Below are 13,536 nucleotides of genomic sequence, written 5' to 3'. Positions count from 1 at the left end.
TCTGTTCTGCCATAGCCCTTTGCCACAGACCACTTTGCATAATACAGGCCTTGTTTGAGGGACAAGGATGATGAGAAGAGAAACTTCCATTTACACTCTACATCCCCGTCTAGCATCATGCCTAGATAGAAAACACGGGAGCCGGGGGGGGGGGGGGTGAGACCGATCAGGCTGCAAGCCAACCTCACCATCGTGGAGAAGGAACCCAATCCAATCTGCCAATGCATGGTAGAGTCAGCAACGGCCGCTTCCCTAACACCCGCCCGCCCCCCCTCCGAAGCAGACATCCATTCAAAATGGCAGGCCGGAGATCTCTCTTCCTCCAGCTCCAAGCGCAGGGATAACGCCCAGCTGGGAAAAGCTGGGACAACCTTTAAACACTAGGCACTAGTGAGGGGACAGATTGAGCCAAGGCAGAGAGAGAGTGACCAAGACAAATACATTCCATCCAGTTACAGGGACAGTCGTAGATCTGCAGCTCCTGCCAGAATACATATACATATTTGCCAGTGCTTCGTTGTGCAAGGTCCGAAGTCTACAAGAGCCACCTACGAGAGAAGTCAGTCCAACTGAGATTCCCCAGGCAATGAGCCATAAGGACTCTTCCCAGATTACAAATTCGTGTAGTCGGCCAAGTGGGACAGAGCAGGCCTGGGGCTGGGCATCTTCTCCACAGGGAGATACCGGCGCGAAGACTTCTTCCTACAACCTACCTGGCAAGGAGCTTCCCAGCCCCTCACCACAAAGACGTAAGAGGAGGAGACAGCCCAGTGGTGAGCAAGCTGGCTGCCCTCCTCTGCCCTGTGTGACTTGCTGCGGTTGGCTGCTACCTCCAGCGAGTCTGGTAGATGAGCGGGTAGAAGACATTCAAGAAGAGCGCCACAATGGCCGCCATGGTGCCCAAGACAAAATAGCGGACGTGGCCTTCGTCGGGACACTCCGAGGTGAGGCGCTTCGTTCTTCGGCTGTGAGGCCGCCAAGGGTCCCTCGCCAGCCTCCTGGCAGCTTCCTCTTCGGCCTCCAGTTCCTGCCAGAGCAGAGAAGCCTGCGATGTGGAAACCTGCGTCAGCACTTTGGGGAGAAACACAGCGGCAACACATCCAAAGCACCCCTGCTCTGCCCCTGACCCACCCCCACACACCCCTTCACTGGAGCAGTTTCTGTGCCACCGCCTCACGGGCTCCCCCCCCTTCCCGCCTACAGCTCCGGCAGCAGGCCCTGTTCGATCCTCAGGGGCCTCCTAGGGACAGAGCAACGCAAGCCGTGGGATGACGGAGAGTGAGGCATCCATGCTGACTTGGGCTCAGTGATGGGAATAGGTTTTTGTTCCTCCTTCCTGGGGCTCGAGAGCCAGTGGCCAGCTCAGTCCTTCCAACAGACCCTGGAAACCGAGTAAAGCACAGGCCCCCAGAAATTATCCAGCAGACCGACCAGTCACAACGGGTGAGAGAACACGGAGGATTCATTCACAAACAGCCAATCACAGCCGAACTTTTGCCGGTGAGAATGTGAGGATCTCGATGACGGCCGCCAGTCACATCCAAGTGTTTGCAGGTACAGCACAGGAGGATCTTTCATCAAAAGACAACAGCCAACCAACAAGCTCAGCTTTCGGCGAGTGGGAAGCCACGAGGAACATTCAAGGGACGACATGACAATCACCGCTCACTCTTTTTAATTTTTTTAAAAATTAAAACAGGTGCAAAAGGAAGAATTAGTCACGAGGGGCAACCATTCAGACCAGCTCTTCCGCGTACAGGTGCCTCATTCAGCCCAGTCAGCCAATCACAGAGATTAATTCTTCCTACGTGAGGTCCGTCGAGGCAGGCGGAATCCACAGGCCATCTCCCCTCCTCCATCCACCCAGGGACTGGCAGATAAGAGGGCCTTGCCATTTCCCCAGGCTCCCACAGAGAGGGTGATGCCGAAACAGGCACGAAGCGCCACAGTCTCTCCATGGGAGGCTGGCTGCCAGGGTCCACCGGCACGAAGGGAATCTTGGCTTAAGCACGGTAGGCCTCTCTTGGGCAGCTTCTCTGAACTGACGTCTGCTGAGCCTGCTCTCCCCCACCCCCACAGGGTAACAGGTTCCCAATTGATCGGGACGCACCAGGCGTCCAGGCCGATGAAGACTGCTGCCAGACACCAGGCCCGGAAAAAGCCAGAATGCCCAGCTTCAGTGAACGGGACACAAGAGCAAAGCGGCCCTGCCTCGGACAGTCTTGGAGACAAGCACAGTTTGACCTTCGGTGCCCCCCATGAAGCCACTTAGTGCATGTGAGTAGGAGAAAGATGTGCCAGTAGACCCCATCAGATTCGCATCCGGGAAAGGATCTTGTCCGAGACTGTGCCAGGGTTGTTGGCAGTGGATGTGTGCGAGTGTGCACCACTGGCATGCTGTGTGCCCCATCTCCAACATGATAATGTGCAGGAGGAGGAGAGAGGTGTCTAAAATAGCAGCCGCACTGAATGCACAGTAGACCAGCCCACAGCTCGTCTCATTACAACCTCTGCTGCCCTGGCTGCTTGGGGGACCCCCTCGCCCTTGCTTGTCATCACTCGGCAAGCTCAAGGACACCCTTCAGCTCATTTGGCACAGGACTTGGTGCTGCCACTCAAGCCGTGCAACCGGAAGCACCCTTCTGTCCCAGCCAACCCTGCCTTCTCCACTCTTACAAGCCACAGCAGTCCTCCAGTTCCAGAGAAGGCGATCTTCCCAAGAGCCCCTTTCTTCGCCCATAACAAGGCCCATAGCAACCAAAGCCCACCACCGCCCTTCAGAGGTGTAAGCCACAAACAGCAGCTCGCCTTCATCAGCAGCATGAAGACTCCCAAACTAATGGGGTGCACCAAACTCAATACTGACCTTAAACAAACAAAATCTAATATCCCCTCCCACCCGAGCTCTCACCTGATTGGCTGCTGCCTCAGCGGACGGGGCCAGTTCCGCCCGAGGATCCGTGGGATGAGGTGGCCCTCGGGGAGGTCTCTCTACGGGAGAGTTCCGCCGGCGGTAGAAAAGCACATAGGCATATCGGGTCACCACCTGGCTCTCGTCCACTGTAGTGACGGTGCTGTCGTCGAAGAGCCGCCAACCTACGTCGGGGGGAGATTGGAAAACGTGAGTGCAGAATCTCACCGATGTGCACGACCTCTCTCCAGCTCAAACCCAGAGGGGAGGTCCACCTGTCCAGTTACCAATCCCTCCTTGGTATCACACAAGGGAAACTCAACCTCCTGGCTGTACCCCCCACAGGCATCCATAGCGAGTGAAAAACGTCTTGTGCTTAGCATGCCCACCTAGTTTAGCAAAGGGGGTCGCCTGCTATAGCCTCACCTTGCCGTCACACCTGTTTTCACAGGTGCCGTTTGCTGCGGCAACAGGAACAGACTTGAAGAACCGATTAGCAATGTGTCAAGTGTCCAGAAAGACACCCCCAAACTCTCTTTCACGCTCCTCTCTAAGACAGACCCTATGTTACTGTTAAGAACGGAGAAGAATGAAATCCCGTTCCTCCTAACCCATGGGGTGATGTCACATCCTGATATTTACTAGGCAGACTTTGGGGACCTCCTGCTTTTGGCTGTAGCAGAGAAAGGTCACTGGTGCACCAATATTACGCGAACGATAAAGGCCAGCGGGAGCCATTGTTTTCTCAAACTGGGGTGGGGGGAGAGGCTAAGCTGCACTGAAGGGCAAAGATTTTCTGCTCTGAGAACTGCCATGTGAAGAAAGTGTTTCTCTCCCTTGCACCACCCTGAACAAAGCAGGAAGATCTCTCCCCGCCCCTAGCCCTTTTCCTTAGAAGATCTCTGACGGATCAAGATCACTTGTCTCCCATTGCAGCCAACCAGATGAAAGCCTTCCCAGTTGTCACTGTTGCCATGTGGCTGTGACGGTATTCTAGTCAAGACTTCACTCATCTGGTGCCTAGCCTGCGTCGAGCCCCAACTCTCTTACATGGGGGGGCTGGCTTAGCCTACCAACGGCCACCCCACCCACACACTCACAAACCTCTCCCCCTAACTCTGTTTAACTTGGAAAGAAGGCGGTTGAGGGGAGACATGATAGAGGTCTATAAATTATGCATGGTTTGGAGAGAGTGGACAGGGAGAGGTTTTTCTCCCTCCCATAATGCCAGAACGTGGGGCCATCTGCTGAAGTTGGAGGGTGAGATATTCAAAACAGATAAAAGGAAGTATTATTTCACACAACGCATAGTTAAATTGTGGAACTCCCTGCCCCAAAATGTGGTGATGGCTGCCAACTTGGAAGGCTTTAAGAGGGGAGTGGACATGTTCGTGGAGGAGAGGGGTACTCATGGCTGTTAGTAAAAATGGATACTCGTCATGATGCATACCTATTCTCTCCAGGATCAGAGGAGCATGCCTATTATCTTAGGTGCTGTGGAACACAGGCAGGATGCTCCTGCTGCAGTCGTCTTGTTTGGGGGCTTCCTAGAGGCACCTGGTTGCCCACTGTGTGAACAGACTGCTGGACTTGATGGACCTTGGTCTGATCCAGCAGGGCTCTTCTTATGTTCCTATGTAACTCACCCACATCGCTGCGTTGACTGTTCTTGTCGCTGGGCAGCCGGGCGTAGGCTGTGTAGTGTCCCCCGATCATGCCCCCGTAGTGATTGATAACTGCGTACAGGTCGTACATGGGCAGCTGCTGCTCATCCTTCTGGCCGATGCAAAACTTGCTCAGGTCCAAGCTCCTGAGGAGAGAGACTGTGCGAGTGAGGAGGGCTTCCCAACTTTTAGACGAGACAAACGCGGGGGCCCTGTTCGCTGTCCCGTCCTTAAGAGACTGCCCAATTTGTCATTTGACTATTCAACAGGATGGCAATCCTCCACGCTTGTTTCATTAGATTTGGAGCCTATTCTAACCACAAGCTAGGACAGGCAATACTATTATTGGAACCGAAGCAACCCAGAGGAGACTCTATGGTACTAATACATGAAATTGATCTCATCTGTACTTCTTTGGATACCGCACAGACAGTCTGGCCATCAGTCAAACGTGAACCCATTTTTTTTTTGTTGACTTATTTTTACTTTTTTTAGTTATGAGAAGACAGAATACACTTTCTCTAAATAAACTGGCTATCATTTGAGCCATGTTCAAATATGGGCACGGCCCAAAGTGCCCAGAAGGGACAGGGGGGCACAGAAAAGACTCCTATGATGATTTGTTTTAAGGCCTGGGAATCAGTTTCATGTTCCCAAAAAGGGTAGAGAGGAATGTAAGGTGATGCTCATCAAACGTGAATTTCCTTTCAAAACATGGAACAGAACTCAAAAGAACAGCCAGGTTACAGCAAGATGAGAAAGAGATCTGTATCACACCTGTGTTCACAAGAGCCTGGGCACAAAACCGTCAATAAAATGTGCTAGATTATATCTACATCTACACACAACCAGCAGAGATCTGATGTCTAATTCCCCATTGGAGCATCTGTTGGAAGTAAGCTCTTCTCATGAAAATAAGACTCTAAAATCAAGGAACCATGTGGCTGTTTCTTCCGTTTCAACTTCCTTCCTCCACTCAAGATGACAAAAAAAGGGTACTCAAATGGGCCACCTGCAGCATCCATCCTGCCACATCTAACAGAACCGAAGGTAAAGATCATGGTGGCAGCAATTCACTAAAAGGTCTGGATTGAATGACACCAGAGTGGAATCGGAGGGAACACCGCAACGTGAGCGCGTGCACACCCGCCCACATCTCTGTATAAAAGACTTATGGCCTGTACAAGGCACACACACACACTTACGTGTGTGCGTGCCTGATACAGGCTAGAAGTCTGTTCTACAGAGACACCGCTCTGCCCAAGCGGCACCAATCCAATATGGGTGGCAGGGCACTGCCCACCCGCAGCACCCTTATTTACCTGACGGGGAAATCCACCATATCGTTGATCTTGTCCCTCCAGATAAAGCTGCGGAAGGAGAAGCGCTTGAGCTGGATGATGAGGACGTTGGGCAGGCGCCACAACATGAGCTGCTTGGATGCCTCACGGTGCTGCTTACACTTTGGGCAGTACCTGCGGAGAAGGCGGCGGGAAAGACAGAGAGCATGGGCTATTTGGGACCAGCCTTGCTCCAACGTGTAGTGGTTAAGAGTGGCGGACGCTAATCTGGAGAACCGGGTTTGATTCCCCACTCCACATGAGCAGTGGACTCTAATCTGGTGAACCGTGCTGGTTTCCCCACACTTGCACATGAAGCCAGCTGGGTGACCTTGTGCTAGTCACAGCTCTCTTAGAGCTCTCTCAGCCTCACCTACCTCACAGGGTGTCTGTTGCAGGGAGGGTGATTGTAAGCTGGTTTGATTCTCCTTAAAAGGTTGAGAAAGTCGGCCTATAAAAACCAACTCTTCTTCTTAACTGGTCTTCCTAGCTTGGCTCCTGGCTACTCTTGACAGCAGGGAAAGGTCTTTACCCAATACCTGTGACTCGAGATCCTTTAACCTGAGTTGTCAGGAACTGGGCTCTTGTGAATGCAAAGCACGGGTTTTGCTGCTGAGCCACAGTTCCTCCCCCTCCCCCAGCAATGGGGTGTTCATATTCCCAGCTGCTACTGGCCAAGCAAACTGCCCTTTGTTTCACCGCTCTTGCTGATGGGGGCCCCAGGAGAGTGGTGGTTGGATTTCTGAGATCAAGGGATCTAGGGACCGACCAGGATTGCTCTGCAGGGTTCTGAATTTGGTGGCTGATGTGGACTTTTGATATCTGAGCAGTTTAATTCAGAATAAGGTCTCTACAGCATATGGTTTCAGAGAAGAGCAGGGATGTGAATGGGTGCACGGGCACAGGGGAATGTCTTTGGCAAGAATCCCAGTTCACATTATTTAGTACGGCTTCTCAAGTCTCACTCCCAACCCCTCAACCCACGTACATTCCCTAGCGCTCTTCACACCTACTGCAATCCAATATTCTTAGTGGCAACCCTTCCCTAGGCTCACAAAAATCAAACACGAAGCATCTGAAACCCCAAATTTAGTTGCATATTCAAAACGTCTGTTTTTGTGCTAATTCAAGAATTTTAATTGTTTTTCCAGCATGCTTTTGCATCCCACTCGTGAGATTGATCAACCTACAGACACATTTCCTTACCAGGCCTCCTCTGGGGCCAGCACCTCCGGCTTGGTAAAGAGGTTGAGGCATTGCTCAAGGGTGAAGTGGCCCGCCCTGGCTGCCTCGCTGGCTGAGCCTGGATCCTCCACACATTCCAGCTCCTTGGACTCCACCAGCACAAATTCCTTCAGCCTCTCGTTGTTCTTCCAGACCAGAGCCAGGGAACAGTCATCAGTCAGATCTAGCGGGGTCTCCCCTGTAAGGACAAGACGTTTGCAGGTGAGTGCACCACCCCGTTCCTTCCCATTGGCGCCCAAGAAACGCCAAGTAGATGCGGACTGTCTGGGACTCCTGTTTGGACAGCCTAGCTTAAGGGAGAGTGGAATGAGAAGCGTGAGAGGAAGCAGAAACAAACAAAAAGCCTTTGTTACTGATTACCATTTAAATAGGGTTTTGTCAACAACCATGTAGAAGCCTTAAATGAGATTCTATCTCACAAAGAGGAGAAGACTGAGAGGGGATATGATAACCATCTTCAAGCTCTCCTTCCCTAGAGGTTTCTAAGCAGAGGCTAGATGGCCATCTGTCAGCAATGCTGATTCTATGACCTTAGGCAGTTCATGAGAGGGAGGGCATCTTGGCCATCTTCTGGGCATGGAGTGGGGGTCACTGGGTGTGTGTGTGTGTGGGGGGGAGGTAGTTTGGAATTTCCTGCATTGTGCAGGGGGTTGGACTAGATGACCCTAATGGTCCCTTCCAACTCTATGATTCTATGGCCCTGCAAAAGGCAAGCCGTTATTAAACCCAGTTTCTTGATACATGGGAAAAGCGGAGGTTCAAAGTAGCAGATCTGTCCCGTCCCAAACCACCCACTTGAGCTCCCAATCAACATCCGACCCACAAAAGGACAAAAGGCCCCCTTGGGTTAATGGATGGGAAAGCCAGCCAGGCTGCAAGCAACGGAAGAAAAAGATGCTGACTGGAAAGTGGGGGGGCAGAAAGAGAGAGAAAGAGACAGGCAGGCAGCTCTCTGGAATGCAGCTCATGATGGTCCCCATTGTCTGTTTCTGCAACTGTGTAGCACAGGGCAACATCTGCTGCGCAGGAGGAACGGTTGGGAAGCCTCGCTTCTCAAGAACAATGGCTGGCAGCAGCTTGCCAGGGCCCCCCTGCAAGAGCTTCTTTCTACCGCACGGTCCTTTAAAAACTGCCCCTGCCCATACCTAGCAGAAATATGCAACACACAGTATTTATGCTGTTTCGCTGTTCTCTTTGTTTATATTCCCCACCATTCTCCCTGCCGGGGAGCCAAAGCAGCTGACGACATTCTCCTCTCCGCCGTTTCATTTTCACAATGCCCCTCTGAGGTAGACCGAGAGAGTGTGCGACTGGGCCCAAGGTCACCCGGCGTACTTCCGTGGCCGAGCTGGGATCTCTGAACCTGCGATCTCCCAGATCCGACTTCTAACACCACACAATGCTGGCTCTCTGTCTATGCAAGAGTTGCACAAAACACGCAAGCTCTCAAGTTTCAACTTTTAGTGAACAGCTGCCATGATTTCAGAACAAAATACATATAGCCAGTCAAGGAGAGCCAGCGTGGTGTAGTGGTTAAGAGCAGTGGTTTGGAGCGGTGGACTCTGATCTGGAGAACCGGGTTTGATTCCCCCCTCCTCCGCATGAGCAGCGGAGGCTAATCTGGTGAGCTGGATTTGTTTCCCCACTCCTACACATGAAGCCAGCTGGGTGACCTTGGGCCAGTCACACTCTCTCAGCCCCACCTACTTCACAGGGTGTCTGTTGTGGGGAGGGGAAGAGAAGGTGATTGTGAGCCGGGTTGAGTCTCCCTTAAGTGGTAGAGAAAGTCAGCATATAAAAACCAACTCTTCTTCTTCAAGCAGTATCCTCCCTGCCTTTCATGGACTTAATTGACTGGACCTGGCCTGTACCACGTTTCCCTAAGGCTGTGTGACTCTCCCGGTTCCTCGCCAAAAGCGGCCAAGCCTCAAAGCTTCAAGACACTGCCGGTCGGAAAACTCCGAGCTCCACCACCACAAGACTCACCCTTATCCTCCAGCTTCTGCTCTTTGTTGGCAGCATCGATCTTGTTGATGTAGAACTGGGTAGTGTGGGAACCAGGACCCTCAGCTGGGTGCTGGTAACCAGGGATGGCGGCTACAGGCAAGCAGGGGAGGGAAGGATCAGTGGTAACACAGTCAGCAGCAGCAGCCCCCGCCCCGCAATCTTCCCACATGGATGAAACAGCTGGGACACTTTATATATCACGACATGCCTTGGACATCAAGGCAGACGTGGTCTTTCAAAAGAGCCACACCAAAGTTGGCCTCGGGATAACATCTGCTTCTCAACAGCTGCACACCCCTCATGGCATTGGGAAACTGCCTGGATTAAGAAATGTTCCTAACCCCAAATTTACCATGTTTTGGGCAGGCCGTATGTGTGGGTGGAAGTGGGGGAGGGAGACTGAGAAAAGCGAAGAAGCTATACAAAGTGAATTTTGGCATTTTTTTTTTGGTTGTGCGATTCTGGGATTGGGAGGGTTGCATAGGTATTTAGCCTCTGCCTACAGTTTCTGGTTTAGGCACCCCATGGCGCAGAATGGTAAGCTGCTGTGCTCACGACCTGAGTTCGATCTCGACGGAAGTTGGTTTCAGGTAGCCAGCTCAAGGTTGACTCAGCCTTCCATCCTTCCGAGGTCGGTAAAATGAGTACCCAGCTTGCTGGGGGTAAAGTGTAGACAACTGGGGGATGGCAATGGCAAACCACCCCGCAAAACAAAGTCTGTCCAGTAAACGTCGGGATGTGATGTCTCCCCATGGATCAGTAATGACCTGGTGCTTGCACAGGGAACTGACTACCTTTATCTTTTTTACAGTTTCTGGAGTAGTACCTTGGTGGACCCAAACTGCACTAAAGGATGCTGGGATAAACTGGAAAACGGCATGGAACCCACCGGAACGCAGACTCCAAAAACCGAAACCGCTGGCTCCGGTCCAGGACGGGCCACTAACCTTCCGGCTTGGGGGTCCTCTCGAAAAGAAGCTCCTTCTCCACGCAGCCTTCAGCCTGCGCATCCAGCGGGGGCTCGGAGAAGCCCGAATCCAAGCTAAGCAAGGAGCTCCTTCCCATAGGAACCTTGCTCCTCACGGCGCCGCCGTCCCCCAGCTCGGGCTGCAGTTCAGGGGCCGAGGGAGACGCCTGGGATTCCTGCGAGAGGTGGGGAGCTCTGGCACCGTCTCCCGACTCCATGGCGGCGCTGGTCGCTGAGGCGGCAGCTGCCGAGACCACTGTGGCGCAGCTGCTCCGAGCAGTAGGGTCCTGTTTCTCGGGCAGCTGGGGCTGCAAGCTCTGCTCGGGTGACATCCGGCCCATCTGGAAAGGTGGCTGGAATACACTGACTGAGTACCTAGCCAGGGGATGGGACAGACAAGACAAAGGGGGGGGAAGCAAACCATCACATGATCCCTGCACTGCCGGCACTATACATGCTGCAAACATCCATGAGAGAAAAGAGCGCCTTCAGTGACCAGCTGAGGCTTAGGAGGCATCTGGTTGGTGTCAGCCACCCGCCTTACCTGGCATAACCCTCCAAGAGCTGAGCCAGCCGTGCATAGGTGAGGCGTGACTCCGGCACGCTGATGAGGAAGGGGAAGCCGATGTTCTCAGGGCGGCACGAGGATTTGTGGTCATGCCAGTGTTTTCTCTGGCAATCTCTGAAAGAGACACAAAACAGTCTCTCGTGTGGTCTGCGTATACCTCCCCTCCCCCTTTACACAGAGTCAGAGCACTGGTCCATCTAGCCAGCACGGCGTAGTGGTTAAGAGCAGCAGACTCTAATCTGGTGAACCGGGTTTGTTTCCTCGCTCCTACACATGCAGCCTGCTGGGTGACCGTGGGCCAGTCACAGTTCTCTTAGAGCTCTCTCAGCCCCACCTACTTCTCAAGGTGTCTGATGTGAGGAGGGGAAGGGAAACTGATCGTAAGCCATTTTGGGACTCTGTAAAGGTGGAGAAAAGCAGGGTATAAAACCCAACTCTTCCTCCTCTTCCCAACAGCAGCTCTGTAGGGCCCGGGGCAGAAAAAGGTGTTTCAGAACACCTTCTGTCCAAGATCCCTTTAAACTGCAGATGGTGGGGATTGAAGCTGGGACTTTCCAGAGGCAGACAAAGGGGGTGATCTGCCTGAGTCCATCCCCTAGAGATACAGCTGCCTGCTCTTCTCCTCGCAACGCGGTGAGAACCAGCAGCCTTCTCTTTCGTGAGAAACACCATCACATGCACCTAGCTCTCCTTCTCTGGAGGTTTCTAAGCAGAGGCTAGATGGCCATCTGTCAGCAATGCTGATTCTGTGACCTTAGGCAGATCATGAGAGGGAGGGCACCTTGTCCATCTTCTGGGCATGGAGTGGGGGTCACTGGGTGTGTGGGGGGAAGATAGTTTGGAATTTCCTGCATTGTGCAGGGGGTTGGACTAGATGTCCCTGGTGGTCCCTTCCAACTCTATGATTCTACGAGCCAGCACTGGAGGGACTCCTCCTCCCCACAATGCCTGGGAATGGCCTTCCCCAGGAGAAGGGCTGGCCAAGAAGCGGTTCTACTTCGGCCTTTGGCTCGGGCAAAGACGCCCAACTTACACGTTGCAATAACCGACACGGTAGCACCGAGTGCAGCGCTTCAGCTTCTCCTCCTCCGACTGCTGCTTCTTCTGGCAGGCGGCACATTTGGTGATGGGCCCGCTGGGCACCTGAGGGCGCTGAGAAGGGAGACGGGGTGCACGTGAGGGCCGCTGGGCCGGAACCACCTGCTGCTGCTCTCTCCCATGGGTCAGGAGAGGCTGTGGGGTGAGAACCCAGAGTGCCTGCCCTTACGCCAAAGAGAGCTTTCCCTCTCCCCCCCTTGCCAGCTCCAGGGCCGCCCTTTCCAGCTCCGCCTCCCTCTGCAGGGGGCTGCCAGCACAGCTCCAGGCCTCTCTACCTGTTGAACCTGCAGCTCCACCACCCGCTCCTTGGCCAGGTCAGGAGACAGGACCTCGAAGCACAGCAGAAGGTCCGTAGGGGAGACACAGTCCAGCGAGTGAGAAGGCAGGTACATGCGGTGGAAGTGGTTCTTGGTCACCTAACCCGAGGAAGAAGGGAAGCAAAGGCTTTTGTGACAGATACTCACAATACAGGTAGTAAAACCCCAAGGAAGCCGTGGTCACAGGAGGCCATGGTGGCATCAAAAACGGGACAAAAAAAAAAAGCACACATGAGGGATAGGAATACTGGCATAAAAGCAAACACACACACAGCTGGAAAGGAGAGGGGAATTATTACTGAACATAAGAAAGGCCTGTCCAATCTCTCCATACCATGCATAATTTTATAGACCTCTATCATGTCTCCCCTGAACTGCCTTCTTTCCAATCTAAACAGCCCTAAATGTTTTAACTGCTCCTCGTAGGGCAGTTGCTCTAGCCCCCTGATCATTTTGATTGCTTTTTTCTGCACCTATTTTTTATTTTTATTTAAAAAAAAAAAAAACAGATTCCTGACAATCCATCCACAGGAAACCTCTTCTGCTTTCACTATCTGACTGGTAAGAGACACCCCCCCACACACACATATCCCCTTCTGTTACTTTAAGCAAGAACACCCAGGGCAAGCAGTAATTCTCAAGACACTCAGAAACAAGAGGCTTAACCGGGCCGTTTGGGACAACGCTCAGCCCTCATCGCGGCATATACAGAAGCAACACTCACTTCAGCCAGGCGCAAGTTCTCAGGATTCACCCGCATGCTGTGAGATATTGACTCCAGCACCTCCATGGCAGTGGAGTTCTCTTTGCTGATGCTCACCAGGAACTGTCGGGAGAGAGAATGCAAAATTGGGTGCGCCAGGGTCAACGGCCACACCACCAGTCCCCCCCCCCCCGCGCCCCTCATCAAGTCATGCCATCCTTGAACCACAGATGCTCTCTGCTTCACCTGCTCCTGTACTATGACCCTGCCTCTCCTCTAATCAACGCACAGTCGGTCGCTTCAAGGCCCCCCCGCCCAGCCTCAGTGGAGCTGCCCCAGTTCTAGGATCTGTACAGCACTGAGTATATGACACTAAGTACCAAGTAATCATAGTGCTAAGAACGTAAGAAAGGCCATGCTGGATCAGACCAAGGTCCATCAAGTCCAGCAGTCTGTTCACAGAGAGGACAACCAGGTACCTCTAGGAAGCCCACAAACAAGATGACTGCGGCAGCACCATCCTGCCTGTGTTCCACAGCACCTAATATATTAGGCATGCTCCTCTGATTCTGGAGATAATAGGTATGCATCATGACTAGTATCCATTTTTATTAGTAGCCATGAATACCCCTCTCCTCCATGAACATGTCTACTCCCCTCTTCAAGCCTTCCAAGGTGGCAGCCATCACCACATCCTGGGGCAGGGAGTTCCACAA

At 52.9% G+C, this 13,536-nt stretch overlaps 1 protein-coding gene across 1 annotated transcript in view; it reads right to left on the bottom strand.

Annotated features, from left to right (window-relative positions):
- Window positions 1–825: 825 nt before the first annotated feature.
- USP19 (ubiquitin specific peptidase 19) overlaps window positions 826–13,536 on the bottom strand; it is a 46,204-nt gene continuing 33,493 nt past the window's right edge. Inside the window, exons 16-26 of the mRNA XM_056854440.1 lie at window positions 12,842–12,943; window positions 12,076–12,216; window positions 11,736–11,854; window positions 10,679–10,816; window positions 10,115–10,509; window positions 9,147–9,257; window positions 7,122–7,338; window positions 5,898–6,050; window positions 4,558–4,721; window positions 2,912–3,096; window positions 826–1,045 (exon numbers count right to left, since the gene is read on the bottom strand). Of these exons, the coding sequence (XP_056710418.1) occupies window positions 827–1,045; window positions 2,912–3,096; window positions 4,558–4,721; window positions 5,898–6,050; window positions 7,122–7,338; window positions 9,147–9,257; window positions 10,115–10,509; window positions 10,679–10,816; window positions 11,736–11,854; window positions 12,076–12,216; window positions 12,842–12,943 (1,944 nt within the window). The 3' untranslated portion in view covers window position 826. The remainder of the gene's footprint in view (window positions 1,046–2,911; window positions 3,097–4,557; window positions 4,722–5,897; window positions 6,051–7,121; window positions 7,339–9,146; window positions 9,258–10,114; window positions 10,510–10,678; window positions 10,817–11,735; window positions 11,855–12,075; window positions 12,217–12,841; window positions 12,944–13,536) is intronic.

The sequence above is a fragment of the Euleptes europaea genome, chromosome 1, assembly GCF_029931775.1.
Source record: "Euleptes europaea isolate rEulEur1 chromosome 1, rEulEur1.hap1, whole genome shotgun sequence".
Taxonomy (NCBI): Eukaryota; Metazoa; Chordata; class Lepidosauria; order Squamata; family Sphaerodactylidae; genus Euleptes; species Euleptes europaea.
Note: the sequence above shows the minus strand (reverse complement) of the source record. Positions and strands in the feature narration are given on the sequence as shown.